A 20,019-nucleotide genomic window follows, 5' to 3' on the forward strand; every position below is an offset into this window, starting at 1 on the left:
TCTATAGGTTGCTCACAATATTGGACAAATGATTAGTCTGGAGGTACAAAAATATTTTGTGGGACTTTCCAATAGCTGTGATCTCTGTTGCACTGGGCTTGGTCCCAAAGACAAGGCAAAACAAGAATGGAGAGTCTTTAATTAATTTCCTGTAGTTAAGCTAGTGAACTTAGAATCTGCAGCTCACATGGGGCCTTATATATAGAACTTTCTATCAATTCCATCAAATTGATTAATACGGGATTGAAATAAAATAGGGATCCAAATGATTTCTCTCACCAGAATCAATTCAAATGCAATATGTCCAAAATAGAACTCATTAGCTCCTTTCAATATGTCCAAAATAGAACTCATTAGCTTCTTTCTTTTTCTTTTTTTTTTTTTTTAATTATAGTAACTTTTTATTGACAGAATCCATGCCAGGGTAATTTTTTTTTACAACATTATCCCTTGCACTCACTTCTGTTCCGATTTTTCCCTCCCACCCTCCACCCCCTCCCCTAGATGGCAAGCAGTCCTATATATGTGGAATATGTCCTAGTATATCCTAGATACAATGTATGTGTGCAGATCCAAACAGTTTTCTTGTTGCACAGGGAGAATTGGATTCAGAAGGTAGAAATAACCCAGGAAGGAAAACAAAAATGCAAACAGTTTACATTCATTTACCAGTGTTTTTTTCTTGGGTGTAGCTGCTTCTGTCCATCATTGATCAATTGAAACTGAATTAGGTCTCTTTGTCAAAGAAATCCACTTCCATCAGATTATATCTCCATACAGTATCGTTGTTGACGTATATAATGATCTCTTGGTTCTGCTCATTTCACTTAGCATCAGTTCATGTAATTCTCTCCAAGCTTCTCTGTATTCATCTTGCTGGTCGTTTCTTACAGAACAATAATATTCCATAGCATTCATATACCACAATTTACCCAACCATTCTCCAATTGATGGGCATCCGCTCAGTTTCCAGCTTCTAGCCACTACAAACAGGGCTGCCACAAACATTTTGGCACATACAGGTCCCTTTCCTTTCTTTAGTATCTCCTTGGGGTATAAGCCCAGTAGAAACACTGCAGGATCAAAGGGTATGCAGAGTTTGATAACTTTTTGGGCATAATTCCACATTGCTCTCCAGAATGGTTGGATTCGTTCACAGCTCCACCAACAATGTATCAGTGTCCCAGTTTTCCCACATCCCCTCCAACAATCATCATTATTTTTTCCTGTCATCTTAGCCAATCTGACAGGTGTGTAGTGGTATCTCAGAGTTGTCTTAATTTGCAATTCTCTGATTATTAATGATTTGGAACACTCTTTCATATGAGTGGTAATGATTTCAATTTCATCATCTGAAAATTGTCTGTTCATATCCTTTGACCATTTATCAATTGGAGAATGGCTTGGTTTCTTATAAATTAGAGTCAGCTCTCTATATATTTTGGAAATGAGGCCTTTATCAGAACCTTTAACTGTGAAGATGTTTTCCCAGTTTGTTGCTTCCCTTCTAATCTTGTTTACATTAGTTTTGTTTGTACAGAAGCTTTTTAATTTGATGTAATCAAAATTTTCTATTTTGTGATCAATAATGGTCTCTAGTTCGTCTTTAGTCACAAATTTCTTCCTCTTCCACAAGTCTGAGAGATAAACTATCCTATGTTCCTCCAATTTGTTTATAATCTCGTTCTTTATGTCTAAATCATGGACCCATTTTGATCTTATCTTGGTATACAGTGTTAAGTGTGGGTCCATGCCTAATTTCTGCCATTCTAATTTCCAGTTATCCCAGCAGTTTTTGTCAAATAATGAATTCTTATCCCAAAAGTGAGGATCTTTGGGTTTGTCAAACACTAAATTGCTATAGTTGACTATTCTGTCTTGTGAACCTAACCTGTTCCACTGATCAATTAATCTATTTCTTAGCCAATACCAAATGGTTTTGGTGACTGCTGCTTTATAATATAGTTTTAGATCAGGTACAGCTAGGCCACCTTCATTTGATTTTTTTTCATTAATTCTTTTGAGATTCTTGACCTTTTATTATTCCATATGAATTTTGTTGTTATTTTTTCTAGATCATTAAAATATTTTCTTGGAAGTCTGATTGGTATAGCACTAAATAAATAGATTAGTTTAGGTCATTAGCTTCTTTCAAAAATCCTTCCGGTTCCACAATGTCCTTATTTTCTGTCTTGGTGAACATATCCCTTTAAATTACCCAGGTTCAAAACTTTACAATTGATTTTTCATATTTGCTCACCCTCCCATCATCATGCAGTTGTTTAGTCTGGTTCATTCTCTTGTATTTCTCCTCTTCTCTCTGTTTATACAGCCACTGCCCCAGTTTAGATCCCGTGACTTTTCACCTGAATTATAATATTCGCTTCCTAATTGACCTCCTTGCTTCTAATCTTTTCCATCTCTAATTCATCCTCAAACACAAAAGAAAAATTAATATGTCAAAAGTATAGGTCTGACTATGTTTTTTCTTTACTCAAGAATCTTCAGTGATTTAGTATGTTTCGATGTAAAATACAAATTGAAGAAATTTCAGATCCACAAAGGACTCAGATGAGGGAACAGTTCACAACTCATTTCTATTCTGTGCTTCCCCTTCTCTCTTTGAGTGATCAATTTACATTCTTCAGAGACTGTGCTAATCCATGACTAACAGCCACATAAGAAAATATTTGCATTGAAAAAATAAGAGTTTGTTTAAGAAACCCAGCCTTTTCTCCTCCTCCTATTTTCTTCCTAGTCATGAATTCACACATGACATTTATCACAGCCACAAAGGATGCCATTTATTAATGTGAAACAGCTCATGGGCTAAATCAAATATAATTATGCAATGTTAAATCATATATGATTAATCAAGGTGCTTCTGGTGACACGGCTTTTTAAATTTAGAGGGAAGAGTGGGGAGGGAAGGGACAAATTAGGGAGAAATTAGGGAGGAGTTAAGGAGAAGTCAAGGAGAAGCCTAATGGAGCACAAACTCCCAAGCATGTTGTATTCACAAAGTAGATGCATGATGCATAATAATGAGATGATTGAGTCTGTCTTAAATATGCTAACAAAACAATCCCATGAAATTGATAATGGGGACAGAATGAACTCTTTGGGAGTTTATATCACAAACCATTCAATTTGGCTTAAAAAAAAATATTTTTTTTGGAGACAACAGGAGTTAATTTACTTGCTTTAAGTTACACAGCTAGAATGTATCTGAAGTCATATTTGAACTTGAGTTCTGACTCCAAGGTCAGTGTTCTATCCACTGCATCACTGTACCACCTAGCTACCTCTCTTTGGCTTTTAAAAAGTTTTGTTATGGTTCCAACCTACTTTCCCAGTCTTATTGTGTTTTATTTTCTCTTCTGCATTCTCAGTCCTATTACTACTAATTATTCTTTATAAATGATCTTCCATCTCTCACCACAATGTCTTTGCACAACTGCTCTGCCATTAATGAAATACTTTGCTTTTTCATTCTCCCCTTGTAGAATCCTTAGCTTCCTTCAAAACACAGCTTAGAGTCCATCTCTTCTAGAGCTCTATATCTGTTAGTGTTCTCCCCCTACTATCTTCATCTATTTTATATAAAGTTAATTGTTATATAAGTCCTTTCCCTCCTTGTTATTCACTTGTGTTCTACTACTTTATGATCCCATTTGGGGTTTTCTTGGTACATCCTGTTTGCCATTTCCTTGAGAAAACTGGAGCAAACAATATTAAGTGACTGGCCCAGAATCATACTAATTAGTAGAAGTCTGAGAATGGATCTTGGTTTACCATTTCTTTGAGAAAACTGGAGCAAACAGGATTAAGTGATTTACCAACAGTCTTACTAGTTAGTAGAAAAGTCTTGAAGCTGAATTTGAACTCAGAAAGATTCATCTTCCAGTGCTCAGTCCTAGCTGCTCTCCAGTAGATTATAAACACCTAGCACAATGGTTGGGTACATAACAAATGCTCAATAAATTCTTTTGAATTTCACTGAATACAGATTGTATTCATCCATTATGGTGGTCCAATGTAGCTCTCCATAAATAAAGAGGTTGTCCATCCAACCTTCTGGGGTCCAATGCATGGAAACCAGTAAAGCTGAGCCATCTACAATTTATTTCTCTCTCCTTCCAGTAAATGGCCCATATTCCATACCACATTCCTATGCTTTTTTTTTTTTTTTTTTTTTTTGACATTTTTTACACTATTTCTTCTTCACAACATCTTATTTTCTAGGTACAGCAGACTACTCATTCCTACTCTGTTTCCCCTTCTCCCTTCAAATGATAAACTTGAATTCTTCAGAGATAGTGCTAATCCATAACAAACAGCTACATAAAAAATATTTGTGTCAAAAAAATTAGTTTGTTTCAGAAACCCAGCCTATTCTCTTCCCATGAATTCCAGGCACAGCTGTTTGTCCCTTTGAACTGTCTATCCAAAAGATGTCTTTCTTCTAGCTGCAACAGAAACAATACATATTCTTCAGTTGCTTGTTTTTTCCAGGGTAAATAGCTCCCTTCCTCCCTCCCTCCTTTTTTCTCCCCTCCCTGTCCCTGTCCCTCTTCTCCTTGTCTCTCTCCCTCTCCCTCTCTTCCTTTTCCCTGTCCCTGTCCCTGTCCTTGTCCCTCTCTTTCTCCCTCTCCCTCTCCCTTTTTCTCTTTCTGTGTGTGTGTTTCTCCATATGCTACTGTTTGCATATGACATTTTGCTGATCTCATTAAGTTCCTTAATAATGAATAAATATTGGATTATTATCTTAGAGGAAAAAATGGCTATGCTGCTTAAAAAAATTTTTTTTTAAATCTAGGTGCTCTTAAAATAAAACTTTGGTGAACCATAATGTTTTGGTGTTATGGTTAGTTAGTTGCATTTTCTGATTAACTGACATTGAAAGCCATTGTTGAAAACTTTTCTAATACAATATAGCCTTTCCAGCTTTAATTATTATATTACTGAACATATATATATATATATAGTTACTGAACATAATTAAATTCTGTATGATTGAGATTCATACTGGTTCATCTTCAGGGTTAATTCAAATAAAGCAATGAAATAATATATTTGTATGATAAAAACACTACGATTTATAAATATTGAATTATTATCTTAGAGGAAAAAATGGCTATGCTGCTTAAAAAAATTTTTTTTTTAAATCTAGGTGCTCTTAAAATAAAACTTTGGTGAACCATAATGTTTTGGTGTTATGGTTAGTTAGTTGCATTTTCTGATTAACTGACATTGAAAGCCATTGTTGAAAACTTTTCTAATACATATGTATAGCCTTTCCAGCTTTAATTATTATATTACTGAACATATATATATATATATATATAGTTACTGAACATAATTAAATTCTGTATGATTGAGATTCATACTGGTTCATCTTCAGGGTTAATTCAAATAAAGCAATGAAATAATATATTTGTATGATAAAAACACTACGATTTCTTCTTGAAACATGCATATATTTGTAATGGCCTGACACATACACAGAGTATGTTCTTGGCTCATCCAACTTCCTCATGTGCAGGTTCTAGGGAGCCTGATTCCAGGAGAGTGGTAAGGATATGGAAGGGATGACATTTCACAAGTCAAGTACATTGATGCATTTTGTGAATGCATAGATAGCCCCTCATTTCTCACACACACATGTAACATGCACATGCACTCTCACATGCCCACTGACATGCACACATATGAATATGCACATGGACAGCAAACATAGGTACAGTATACACAGAGAAAAAGAGTCATGTCAATAAGTAAAAGAAATTATACTGATATTGGAGATAAACTTTGAGACTTTTTCATTGCAAAATCAAATACTACTGCTTATAAAATTATATCCACCAAAAGACAAAGAAATACAGAGCCTGTTGTTACTGAGTTCTGACTCTATGACCTCATTCTGGGGTTTTCTTGGCAGACATTCTGAAGTGGTTTGCCAAATCTTTCTCCAACTCATGAGGAACTGTGGAAAACAGGGTTCCCAGTGACTTTTTCCCCAGAGTCACACAACTAGGAAATGTCTAAGGCCAGCTTTGAACTTATAAAGATGAGCCTTCTTAATTCTCAGCTCACTGCTTGATCCACTATACCACCTAACTGTGTAAGGGCAACAAAGGATGTATTGTTGTTTACCACTCCACTAAAAAGATTTTCTCAAATAATTTATGACTGCTTAGTAGGGAAATCTAGTTGACTTTTTTCCCAAGACTTATTCTCCTGATCTCTGTTGTTTTTTATAATCTGGACTATTTCTTTATTTTTTTGTTAATTTTTTTTCCCCTCATGAACAAAAGTTTATTTATTTTTTCTTTTCACCCATCCCCCACCCCAACTGGAAAATTAAGAAGATGAAAAATCCTTCTAATAGGCAATTCCCACATTTGGTCATGTCTAAAAATTATACATCTCATTCTGCATCCTAAGTCTTATGATTCTCTCTATCAGGAAATTTGTAGTATGCTTTTTCATCATTTCTCTGGAATCATGATTGGTGATTATGTTAATCAGAGTTCTTAAGGGTTGGATTTTTTTTTTTTTGTAATGTTGTTCTTATATATATATGGTTCTCTCTATTCCACCCTCTTCATTTTTCAGGAGTTCATTTGAATCTTCCTAAGTTTCACCAAAATTGTCCCTTTTATAAATTTTTATGGCATAATACTATTCTGTTATATTCTTATATCATGACATATAGCCATTCCTCAACTGGTATCATTTGTTACTGTTAAAAAAAAAAAAAAGTAGTAGTTCCAAATAGTTTTATAAAAAAGAACTTTTACAAATATTTTTGTAAATGTAGATCCTTTTTTTCTTTCTTTAATCTCTTTAGGATCTAGACAATAGTGGTATTTAAACTAATTTATTATTATTATTTTAAAATATTTATTATTTTTCTATTTTATAATTTATTTACTATTTTATTATTAATATTTAAAATATTTTTTGTAGTGGCACTGATGTCAAATGGCATGTATAATAAATTGTACAATTTATTAACTTCTTGGGTAGAATTCCAAATTTCTTTCCAGAATCAATGTACCAGTTTTCCTGAATTGGCCAGCTCTGACAATCTGATAAATATGAGGCAGAACTTCAGAGTTGTTTTAATTTTTAGTTTGCTATTAGTGATTTAGAACATATTTTCAGAGTGATAGTTTATATTTGTTCCTTAAAAAAATGCTCATTAGAACTGCACACGTTTAAACCTACATAGGATTACTTGCTGTCTAGGAGAAGGGGGGGAGAGAAGGAGGGAAGGAGAAAAATTTGGGACAAGGTTTTGCAAGGGTGAATGTTGAAAACTATCTTTGCATTATTTTGAAAAAAAAACTATTATTATTTCTTTAAAAAGACAACTGGTCATTCATATCCTTTATTAATCATGAAATGATCCATTTTTATCAATTTGAATTAATTCCTTCTATATCTTGGAAATAAAACCCTTTTTAGGCAAAACTTCTGCAAAGATTCCCCTCCCCCATTACCTTCTAATTTTGGCTTTGTTTTCACATATTTTTAATTTTACATAATTAAAATTATCTATTTTAACTGGTGATCCTTTCTGTCACTTGTTTGGTTACATACTCTGACCCAGCCATAGACCTTAACCCATTTGTATTTATATTATGTTGTTTGCATGTAACTGTCTAGTGGTAGAAATTTTGTGACTGAAGAGGAGCACTGGAAGGGATTCTTTGGTTCTTACCTCCTTGGGAATGAAACCACTTTTGGTATCTGTCACCAGAATATTACTAACTCATTCTGTGTCCAGTTTGATTTTGGTATGTGTTTGTTTAATCTTTTACCTGCTTCTAAGAAGTATAAGAATATATATCAATAAAAATCTCTGGTTTAGCCCTGGCTGGTAAAATATTCAGCAATTAAAAATGGTTTCTGTATAGCTGAGTACAGCCTCTCTCTCTCTCTGCTGTCTTTGAGCAAATGAAATACATACAAATCAGTAATATATAGATAGATGGTTAATAATGCAAGATGAGCTTTGAGGCGAAAGAAGAAGGAAGAAGGCTGAAGTGGAGTATTATTCTAGTTTTGAGCAAACAGACAGTCCTATCATGACTCTGAGTGGCCCTGAATTGTTCAGTTACCCAATCTTTTCCAATTTTCCTCCCCAGTCAGGGCAGCAGCAGTTGTGGAGGAATTGATGCAATCTTTCTCATTCATAAAAACAGCAAATCTCAAGTCTTTTAGCATTCTTTAGCTTGCACGTGTTTTTTCTCTGGAAAAATTTCAACTTTCTTTCTTCATTTGGGACAAGAAGAAAGGAGCATTTGTCATTTTCTGAGACAAATAACAACCCTCAATGTTCAGAATAAACTAATGATTTCTATAAAGTTCTATAAGTATCCATTTTCAACTATACTCTGACTCCTTACATTTTTCTTATTTTCCCATTTTAGCATATGGAATTATTAAGAATGAGATCTGTGTTTTGTTTTGTTTTGTTTTTTTATCTCAACTTGCATCCTCAGAGTCTAATGCAGTATGTTGCATAGAGAAGGAGCTAATCCATATTTCTTGCCTTAATTTATTTACAGACAATAAAGGCATAAATCTTTAAAAATAAAGCTTTACCATCAGTATATTTCTTTCCTTAAAAATAAAGAACGGGGAGTGGTAGGAATCCCAGAAAACTGAAGATTCAAATGAAGTGGGCTAGTCATGTGAGATTTTTCTAGACTATATATGGGGGGAAAATATGGTAACTAGTTGTTCTTTATCATTTGTTGAGAAATTTAGGTGAGATATAAAGAAAAACTTCCTAACAAAATTATTTTTTTTATTGGAATAAGTTATCAAAGGATACACTGCAGTGAAAGATCTAAATTTAGTTTAGTTCTACAAATCTCTCTGGTTTATCCACAAAATTTTTTAAAATACTAACTCCCCAAGAGTAACTCATGATTTTTAGTAAGAATGGTGAAAAAATTTCCTAATCCGAAATAATCCTTTCAGAGTTAAGAAGTTGAGTAGATTTCTTCCTCTGCCTAGTCATATGCTTGACCTTGTGTTACTAAGTCTTGTGATTGAAAGAACAGCCTTGTGTTGATCCATGATAAAGAGATTAGTAGCCTTGTACAACAGACATCTTAGTGTCCTCTGCTATTTTTGATTTCCAGAAATAATAATTGGATTTTTTTTTTTTGGTGGTTTGAATGGATATGCTTCTTTTAACTTCCTAGATATATAAAATGGCAGGAGAGCCAAATCTTAGAGTATTAGACTAACACTTCTTATACTAGAAGATAAATTACATTTTCATATTTTGGGGATGAATGGAATGGCCTAAGAAATTGATATTGCTTTAATGATATTTTCCTATTAAAATAATCTCAACAACTTTTTTTTGAAGAATTATGTTTCATCTGATGCATGTTTAAAAATATGGTAGAAAATGTGAAAATTATTGATACAGATTCTCAATTTTTAGTTTTACTGAGGTTATGATATATATATATATATATGTATATATGTGTGCATATATGTAGAAAAGAAGCTTTCCCAGGATAGTTAAATGCATCCTTCTGTGTAGTTAAATTCTTCTGTGAATGTGTGTATATGTGTGTGTGTGTTTTGTCATTCCTGATTCTGTATTCTTTGTTAGTTTTTCATCTGCTATATATCCAGAACGGATTGATTTTCATTATTTTGGGAACAATGTCTTTGAGTCAGTGAAATATAAGCAATATGATTATTTCTAGGCCAGCAGAGATCCATGTGTTATAGATGGGAAAAAAAAAATTTCTAGTAGAAATGATATATTGATTTAGTAGTTATGATATTTTGATTTACACAAGGCCAAAGTAGCTGAAATCTACCTCTACTTCACTTCCCCTTGTTTTCCCCCAAAGTAGCTAACTACACAAACCTAAAAAGTTTGTAATGGAGTAGGGAAATAGTGGCGATAGAACAAGACAATTTTTTGGAGGTATTTTTTTTGGGTGTATTTTTATAAGACTGGCTTTGAAGTAGAGAAAACACTGAAATTAAAAAAAAAAAAAAAAAAAAAAAACTTGCTATCCTATACATAATACAGTGGTGTGAGAAGTTTCTCATTTATTGCAATGTATCAATAATTCAGTCTTAGCTATCTGAGATTAAGAGAATTTAGGTCTCTTGCTTACGTCAGAGTGACTTACTTAAGTCTTCTTGATTCCAGGTCCAAAATTGTAAGTATTACACATACCCTGGTCAACTATCTTTTAAGACAAACAAAGAAGGGACGCTAGTAGCTTATGTCTCTTTTTACTTTTCAAAGGACTTTCACATCCATTAGCTTATTATTAAGGTAACAAATCAAGTCAACATCGCAAAGTAATTCATTGCTCCATTTAAGGTTGTTCTTGAATGTTCATTTTACTACTCTGTCCAAACCATCTTGTGCTATAATTCATTCTCTTCTTTCAAACCATTTATTTAAAATAAATAGCTGTCATAGTAGTAATGGGAAGCCTAGAAATTAGGTTTATTTAGAGTATACTGTGGTGTTAGTAACAACATTAAATAGACAGGAAAGAATTATGGAAACTTAGAAGATATATTATATATATGCTAAACATGCAAAACAAAGTACATCATACATACACTTCTTAAAAACCAACTCAGAATAAAAAAGAAAAATGGCTTTTCTAGATATTATATAATGCCCCCAAATGAGCAAAAGACTGATTGATATTAGTTATTAAAATAGGATGTTAGAATTTTAGAAATGAAAAGGAGCTCTGAGATCATACAATCCAAACTTTTAGTATTCAGACATAGAAATCAAAGCCCAGGGAGAAATAATAATGTGCAGAGTCCTAGGGAATATTACTGGCTATTTTCCTGATGGCTATTCCCAGACTTCTTTTACTACACTACATATCCAGATAAAACAACTTCCTTCCAAAGTTCTACTTAATTTGAATATTTTCTATAGCCTTAGAACCATTTAAAGAATTGTTGTGTTTTTGTGTGTATGTAAAATATTCTTATTTTATTTGCAGAAGAAATTAATAACTTCTATATTTTAATATATTTAACATCTACTGGTCATCCTGCCATTTAGGGGAGGGGGTGGGGGGGGGTAAGAGGTGAAAAATTGGAACAAGAGGTTTGGCAATTGTTAATGCTGTAAAGTTACCCATGTATATATCCTGTAAATAAAAGGCTATTAAATAAAAAAAAAAAAAGAAATTAATAACTTCTCTTCTTCAGTTAATGGCCTTATTAAAACATGCTAAATAAGTTGCAACTCGTTGCAATTAATCTGTAATATAAAGCAGTAACATAAGTTTTAACAAGTTTTAACATTTTAATCTTATTTTTATTGATGTCTTCAGTTTTTATATACTTTCATTTCTGAATCAGTCTCTTTTCTACCAATGAACTATCTTTGTAACAAAGACTTTTTTAAGTTTAAAAAAAAAGCAGTTTAGCAAAACCAAATAACACATTCACTATATATAACTATATATGCAATGTTTAACACCATAAAACTTCTATAAAACATGGAAGTAAGTACATTTGTTCAATTCTTCTTTAGGACTAAGGTTAACTATTATAATTATGCATTATTCAGTTTTGCTTTTTTGTTCTATGTGGTTGGAATAATTATATAATTTGCATCAAAAGATTAACCGCTGAGGAAAGAAGGATGGCCTACTCATTCACTGTATCTTAGAGGGAGTAATTCTAAATTATAACCCTCTCTTCCAATTTGAGATCTCTGTCAGGACTGTCTTGGAAAAGGTGGGAGGTGGAAGGGCCTGTGCCCTTCCCCCTACATTGATCATACTGCCAACTCAAATCAAGAGCACATATGTCTTGCTTGCTCCTTCTATGCAGATCAAATAGCTATACAGAGGTGGGTAAATCCTTCATTGAAGGAAAATTTATTAATTCAAGATAGAATAAAATGATGATAAATTATCTAAGGTAAGAAATTGATAATAAACAAATATTATTAGACAAATGAAAAGAAACTTTGAAGTGAGAGAAAAAGCTAGAGGCTGGGGATACTCTCTTCAGGGTGTACTAAGTGTTTTTTTCCACCTGGTTTAGTGAAGAGTGTCTGATACAGACACTTTTCATTATGGGATCAAAGGATCCACTATCTTCTGAAATTTCCCGAGTCCTTCAGTGCTAAAACAGTAAATGTAGCCAATAATAAACATTCAGGAAAGCTTAATACATGCTCCATAAGATATACTCCAGTCCTACCCTTGTTACAAATCCCAAATATTTTCTGCAATTTCTTAGGTGATATTTTACCTGAATCATCTAGCTAATTTCCTTTACTCTCCAATTCCTTTCACCTGCATAGATATAGCCTTGTATTACATTGTAAGGCCTCTTAGGAATTTTTCTAAATTGAGCTAAGTTCAACTAATTCTACCCATAGAAATCATTATGGAGCAATATCAGAGAAAATGGTTCTTGGAGGAAGAAAATTTAACATTCTACATGATAATAAAACCAGATACTTTAGTTTTTAAGAAAAATAATTTTAAGAGGGCATAAAACTGAAATTAAACTAATAAGAGAAGGTATTCTTTGTCATTAAAATAAAGAATAAATATATTGTGCTTGAATAATCTTCAGAGGAAGAAAAAGAATAAATAGTGTTCTAGTTTTAGCTGTGTATGGGGTATATAGTCTTATCCCTCCAGAGTGTTTGTCAATAATATTCCCTTCAACTGAGGTAGTATGTTTTAGTAGTGGGTGTCGTCTGTGGTTTATGTATCAGGAATAGCCACAAGCTAATATTATTTGCCATATTTCCATTTTCCATTTTTGCAAAACCATACATTGATTTCCTCCTTTCTCCTTTAAAATGAATAGAACCTTGGATTGCTTGCCATCTAGGGGAGGAGGTGGAAGGAAGAAGGGAAAAATTTGAAACACAAGGTTATGCAAGGGTCAGTGTTGAAAAATTGTCAATACATATGTTTTGAAAATAAAAAGCTTTTAAAAAAAAAAGAAAAAAGTGAATAGAACCATTTTCTTCTCCTCACTCATTGATCCCCAAAGCATGTGCACTTGTGATATTGGGAATCAATATGCTTTCTTACTATATTTAAAGTCTTGTTTAAGAATTACAATTATTTCCCTGTATATTCTTCTCCATCTTCTCCCCCCATACACAGACACACACTCCAGAGCTCTCCTTTTTAATAAATACGAAAATAGTCCATGCTAAGGATATAGTGGTGGATGTCTCAGGGGATTCTTTAGGTATTACAATGGCAATGGCAGCCCATAAGTTCTCTCCTAGCCAGCTTTTCACAAATTTACAGATAGTTTTAATTAATTCATTGACCATCAAATTCTTGTAAAATGTGGTTTTTCCACCAGATGGTGCTACACTCAAGCCACCATCCAATAAATTTTAGCGTGCCTCCTTGTGCCTCTTTCTAAAGGGTCTAGTATGTCCACCCATCAGTGGGCATTTAGCTTGAAAACTCTTAAACTAATCCTCACTCACTAGCCAAGCTCTACTTACTTATACTTCATATTAGACACTGTTCGAAATTCAGTATTGACAAAAGTGAAATGCCAATCCAAATTATTAGGAAATTTATAAATTATGGGAAAATTTCTAGGACTTATCCTTGACATCTGGAAAATTAAGTCTGATTAGTCTGCTATATTTTGTATTATAATTCAATTTTTTGTACAATTCATGTTTTGTACATATCGTTTATTTTGTACACACACACACACACACACACACACACATACACACACACATGTCTTGGTTTGCTCATCAATAAAAAAAAAAAAAAAAAAAAAAGTGGCCTCTGAAGTCCCTTCTAGTTCTAAATCTATGATTCCAGAATGAAAAAAAGTGGTTAAGAGCTACATTGTGGAGCAAATTGGTTGTTGCCTTCCTCTGATCTTCTTTAGTTGTTTTTACCCCTCCTGTGGTACCCAGAGCATTATTCCAAATTCTTCTAGCACCTGCAGCTTTTGGAGGGATTACAGGAAAAGATTGTGCTTTCAGGGGCCCTAAAGATAATAAATGAGGCCCCAAAGACTGTCACCAGAGAGTGCAAGAAAGGAAGAAGGTAGTACTCTTCATTTTATTGCTAATGAGACTTTTCTCAGGATACCAGTTCAATCTTTCTCTCCTCTGTTCTTTTTTGCAGCACTATTCTGGATCTCTGGAACTTATGGGAACCTGTTGCTTCTCAGTTATATGACAGGCAAAGAATTTCTGTTTCTCACTACAGTTTCTCTCTTATCTTCTTACTGGCACCTGAATCAAATAAAAGAACGAAAGTTAAAAAGCAAATAGTGGAAGCTGTTTGTGCATGCACATCTGCAATATCTCCCAATCTCTGCTTCATTCCTGCTTTGAGTTTGCCCTCAAGCTGTCCTTTATTCAATGTCTCCTTGACTCTCTTTCCTCTGGTGCAATTTTGTTCCCTCAGAAATGATACATGTTTCAGACTCCTGAAACTATTTCTTTTTTTCTTTTTCCATTTTATTATAGCTTTTTTATTTACAAGTTATATGCATGGGTAATTTCACAGCATTGACAATTGCCAAACCTTTTGTTCCAATTTTCCCCCTCCTTTCCCCCCCCCCCGTCCCCTCCCCCAGGTGGCAGGTTGACCAATACATGTTAAATATGTTAAAGTATAAATTAAATACAATATAAGTATACATGTTCTAACAGTTATTTTGCTGTACAAAAAGAATCGGTCTTTGAAATAGTGTACTTTTAGTCAGTGAAGGAAATCAAAAATGCAGGCAGACAAAAATATAGGGATTGGGAATTCAATGTAATGGTTGTTAGTCATCTCCCAGAGTTCTTTCCCTAGGTGTAGCTGGCTCAATTCATTACTGCTCTATTGGAACTGATTTGGTTCATCTCATTGCTGAAGGTGGCCACGTCCATCAGATTTGATCATCATATAATATTGTTGTTGAAGTATATAATGATCTCCTGGTCCTGCTCATTTCACTCAGCATCAGTTCATGTAAATCTCTCCAGGCCTTTCTGAAATCATCCTGTTGGTCATTTCTTACCGAACAATAATATTCTATAACATTCATATACCACAATTTATTCAGCCATTCTCCAATTGATGGGCATCCACTCAGTTTCTAGTTTCTTCCCACTACAAAAAGGACCACCACAAACATTCATGCACATACAGGTTCCCTGAAACTATTTCTTGAAATAGTCAAGAACATCTCACCAATATAAGTAACTATCTGGTACTTGTGACATCCATTCTCCCCTCCACTTCTCTTCAGAGAAGAAATGTTTCATCTTCTGTGCTTGAGAGAAAATAGTTTAGAGTTACATTTTTTCTACTATAAGACTGTAAAGCATTTGTCTTCACAAGAAGCTTTATCATTTGAAAAACAAGGGCTTTGGACTGAATAATCTCTAAGATCTATATCAGTTCTAAAATTCTATCAATCAGTAAGTAACAATATGTGCCAGGTACTGTGGTAAATACATACTAAGAAAGAAAAAAAAAAAGAGCTCATAGTGTGATGGTGTGATCTATATGGCATGAAACAACTATGGACCAACAATGACATACAGGATATATTAGAGTTATCAACAGAGAAAAAATATTAGCATTAAAGGAGATTCCTGTTCCTCTAATAGACCTCTAACATGTAGCATAATGGACAGAGTTCAAATAAGAGTTCTCTGAATTCAAATCTGACCTCACTAATTTACAAGCTGTGTTCCCTGGGCAAATCATTTAATACTGTTTGCCTAAATTTTCTCATTTGTAAAATGAGCTGAAGGAAGAAATGGCAAACCACTGCACTATTTTTGCCTAGAAAAAACCCCAAAAGGGGTCATAAAGAGTCAGACAGGACTGAAATTACTGAATGACAAAAAAATGGGACTCTATGCAAGTTATTATTTTTCCCTGGGCCTTGACTTCCATGTCTGAATATTAGAAGTTTGGATTAGATGATCTCAGAGATCCTTTTCATCTCTAAGATTTTAATAACCTATTTTAATAACTATTGTCAATCAGTCTTTTGCTTGTTTTCGGGAAGGCCACATCTGGTGGGATTTTATATTGTGTCTACCGAAATCATTTTTCTTTTTATATTGAGTTGATTTTTAAGAAATGTGTGTTGTGTATGATATATTTTGTTTTGCATATTTAGCATATGTAGAATATAATGTGTTGTTAGTAACAACATTAAATAGACAAGGAAGAATTATGGAAATAAAGTTATATAATGGAATTTATAGTCAAAAGAGATCTTAAATATTGCTGTGGGCAGATCTCAGGCATCTGTGAATCTGATGGGGGAAGAGATGGCCTATAATCTTATTTTTTTTTTTTTTCTGCTGGGGCAATTGAGATTAAGTGAATTGCCCAGGGTTACGTAGCTAGGAAGTATTAAGTCTCAGAGGTTGAATTTGAATTCAGATTCTCCTGACTTCAAGACTGGTGCTCTATCTACATGTAATATTGATTTTAACATATTGAATCGTACTGTAGATAAATATTGTGCTCCCAAGATTCCTAGAATATAATCTACGTATTTTGTTTTATGCATTTAAAAACATTGCTTGATCAATTCTGACAGACATGGCTCTTTTCAATTGTGAGGTTATTCAGGCCAGTTCCAGTGGTCTTATGATGAAGAGACCTCTCTGCAGCCAGAGAGAGGACTGTGGGGACTGAGTGTGGATCACAACATAGTATCTTTTCCTTCTTTTTATTGTTGTTTGCTTGCATTTTGTTTTCTTTCTCATTTTTTTCTTTTTGATTTGATTTTTCATGTGCAGCAAGATAATTGTAGATGTATAGAAGAATTGCACATTTTAACATATGTTGGATTACTTGCCACATAGGGGAGAGGGTAGGAGAATGGGAGGGGAAAATTTTTGGAACACAAGGATGAATGTTGAAAATTTTCTATGCATATGTTTTGAAAATTAAAGAGTTTAATTTTTTAAAAGGTAAATTTTAAAACAAACAAACAAAAATAACACTGTTCTTAGGAGGGTTCCATAGGCTCCAGCAGAAGGGTTCCATGACATAAAAAAAGATTAAGAACTTCTGATCTAGACTTGTCCCTTCATTTATAGATGAGGAGCACAGAGGTTACATAATGGAAATTGGGAGTAAGTATCAGAGCTGGGATCAAAATCCCTTGAATTCTGACTCCCAGATCTAGTGCTCTTACTACACCAATATATTATCTGCTCATCCATCCCAATCCCAGATCCCTAGGGAATAGAGACCTATGCTGAGGAGATGTGAGAGCAATTTTTTTTCCTTCAAAATTACACTCCAGGGTTTTTTGTCTAGATGGGACCGCCATTTTGATAAAAATCGATCAATTGTGCTGCTTGTGTTGTTCCTAGAGGCTGACATATCAATAATGTATACTTATCATCTGAAATGACTACTGGCATTTCCAGTTATTATTCTATGCTTTCTTGTCTCTGTATATCTTTTCATGTTCCCTTCCCCATCAGTCAATAATCTTACCCATACAGGGTCTTAAGTTTTAAAAAATGCCTTGTGTATATTGTCTTATTGAATCCTCATGAAAACTGTGTAAATGAATGCCAACAGATTTACCAGGGAGACCTGGATTCAAATTTTGCTTAAGATACTAGCTACCTGAGCAAGTCCTTTAAGGCAGGAAGATTTATGTTCCTGATTTCAAATCTGGTCTCATACACTTATTACACACTCATACACTGTGTAACTCTGGACAAGTCCCTTAACACTGCCTGAGTTTCCTCATCTGTAAAATGAGCTGGAGGAGGAAATGGCAAACCATTTCAGTATTTTTGCCAAGAAAACCTACAATGGAGTTACAAAGAGTTGGCCACAACTGAACTAAGTGAACAAAAAAGAACAGTACTAATTTATACAGACTAAGGCAAGTCAAAAGTACTGAGCTAAGGTTCTAAGAGTTAGCTTAGGTTATCTGGCAAGTTTTTGGAAGATCTTTTTTCTTCTCTATTATTTATTTCAACACTTCAAAAAGAAATCTGTGATTTTGTTGCTATGGAGATTCCTCTGGCAGAAATTGGAACCTCCTCATATCTTAGGTAAGGATTTGATGAGCTGAATAAAAGTAAGAGATTTTCTGTCATACCTAAGAAACATATAAGTTTCTCATTGGCTGGATGCTTAACAGCTATGACAAAACAAATTCTTATACTGGACACAAGCCTGACTACAAGTGGCATGGCTATTGTCTATTGACCAAACTAGCTAAATTGACCAAGAGGTGATGAATTCTTTTTGTCCACATCTTCTCTTGGAGATAGTCTCAAAAAGTGTATGTATGTATAGAAAGGAATAGGGGGTTTGAGACCTTAAAGGTTCTCACACCAATGATATCACAAGTATTTTAAAATAGTGAATTGTTCTGAAGCCTTCCTGACAAGTGATCTTATCATTTTCCCTGCACTGTGTCCTATGAACCTCCAGATCTTTCCATATTAGAATGTGAGCTCTTTGAGACCAGAGACTGTACTTGTTGTTGCTAAATTTTTTGGGGGGAAGGGGGATTCCTATTGTACCTAAATGAGTTTTCATTCATTATAATTATTGGAGACTGGTAATAGCAGCATAAGATATGCTACCTAATGCCATAAACAACTGTCTTAATAATAATGCATTTTCTCTCTTTTTCCTCCAACATTTGCAGAATTTCCAACATCTTGCTTTGCAATGTTACAAAACGAGTGTCATTCTGGTTTGTAGTTACAGACCCTTCTACAAATCAGACACTTCCTGCAGATGAAGTGCAGAGAGCCATAAGGTAATTATCACTCCATTTTATTTTCTTCTAAACCTATTTTTCTTTGGTGAACAAACATGTTAATTTATCTAAAATTTATTTATATACATGCCAAATAAGTCCATTCTGTTCTTTTCCTCCCTTATATAAGTGGGAGGAGATCAAGAATTGCATCCTATTAGAACCAGCTATACCCAGAGAAAGAACACTGGGAAATGAGTAGGACCACAACATAACATTTCCACTCTTTCTGTTACTGTTTGCTTGCATTTTTGTTTTTTTCTTTCCAGGTTATTTTTACCTTCTTTCTAAATCTGATCTTTCCTGTGCAACAAGATAACTGTATAAATATGTATACACATATTGTATTTAACATATACTTTAACATATTTAACATGTATGGGACTATCTGCCATCTAGGGGAGGGGGTGGGGGGAAAGAGGGGAAAAGTGGGAACAGAAGGTTTTGGGAGGGTCAGTGTTGAACAATTACCCATGCATAGATCTTGTAAATAAAAAGCTATAATAAAAAATAAAATTTAAAAAAAAGAATTGCATCCTGTTAACTGTAATTGTTAGACATGACCTTACTCTGCCCTCCCCCATTTTAAGGCATGATATAGTCTATTAAGAAACACTACTTTTGACTTTCTACAATAAATAAATGAATAAATAAATAATTCTCACACTAAAAAAAACCAACAACAATGATTCTTAGCAACCATGCAGAGTTAAATCACATACATTCTAAGGGATAACAGACTAATAGCTAAAGAAATAAGAAGTCAGATTATAGAACAAAGAACAAAAGCACATGTTGTAATTGTAGTTGTTGTTTGTCCTTCATTTTCAAAGAAGACAAATGCCATCCTAGGTGCCATCTTTGACATGTGTGTAAACTGGATTTAAGTGAGGCAGAATTGTGCAAAGTTGTTAGCCTCATTCTATCTTTCTAAGTCAATGTAGGACTATTCCTGCATGACTAAGTATGAAGTGATTTTTTTTGTCCTAAGCTATGAATTTATTAATGTATAGTTCTACTATTGGAATTCCTCCCTTCCCCTTCCCACCCCCCCACCCCCAACTTGGCAGCTATTTGAAACAATAAGTAGGTAAGTATCACGATGGATAGAGTGTAGTCAGGAAGATCTGAGTTCAAATTTGACCTCATAAACTTAACTAGCGATATGGCTCTGGGCAAGCCACATAACTTAATTTGTCTTGCTTTCCTCATTTA

At 33.9% G+C, this 20,019-nt stretch overlaps 1 protein-coding gene across 1 annotated transcript in view; it reads left to right on the forward strand.

Moving 5' to 3' along the window:
• Positions 1 to 20,019, forward strand: part of CLTRN (collectrin, amino acid transport regulator) — a 74,093-nt gene that overhangs the window by 32,658 nt on the left and 21,416 nt on the right. The window contains exon 4 of the mRNA XM_003765555.2: positions 18,691 to 18,804. Within this exon, the coding sequence (XP_003765603.1) occupies positions 18,691 to 18,804 (114 nt within the window). The remainder of the gene's footprint in view (positions 1 to 18,690; positions 18,805 to 20,019) is intronic.

Source organism: Sarcophilus harrisii, chromosome 3 (assembly GCF_902635505.1).
Source record: "Sarcophilus harrisii chromosome 3, mSarHar1.11, whole genome shotgun sequence".
Lineage (NCBI taxonomy): Eukaryota > Metazoa > Chordata > Mammalia > Dasyuromorphia > Dasyuridae > Sarcophilus > Sarcophilus harrisii.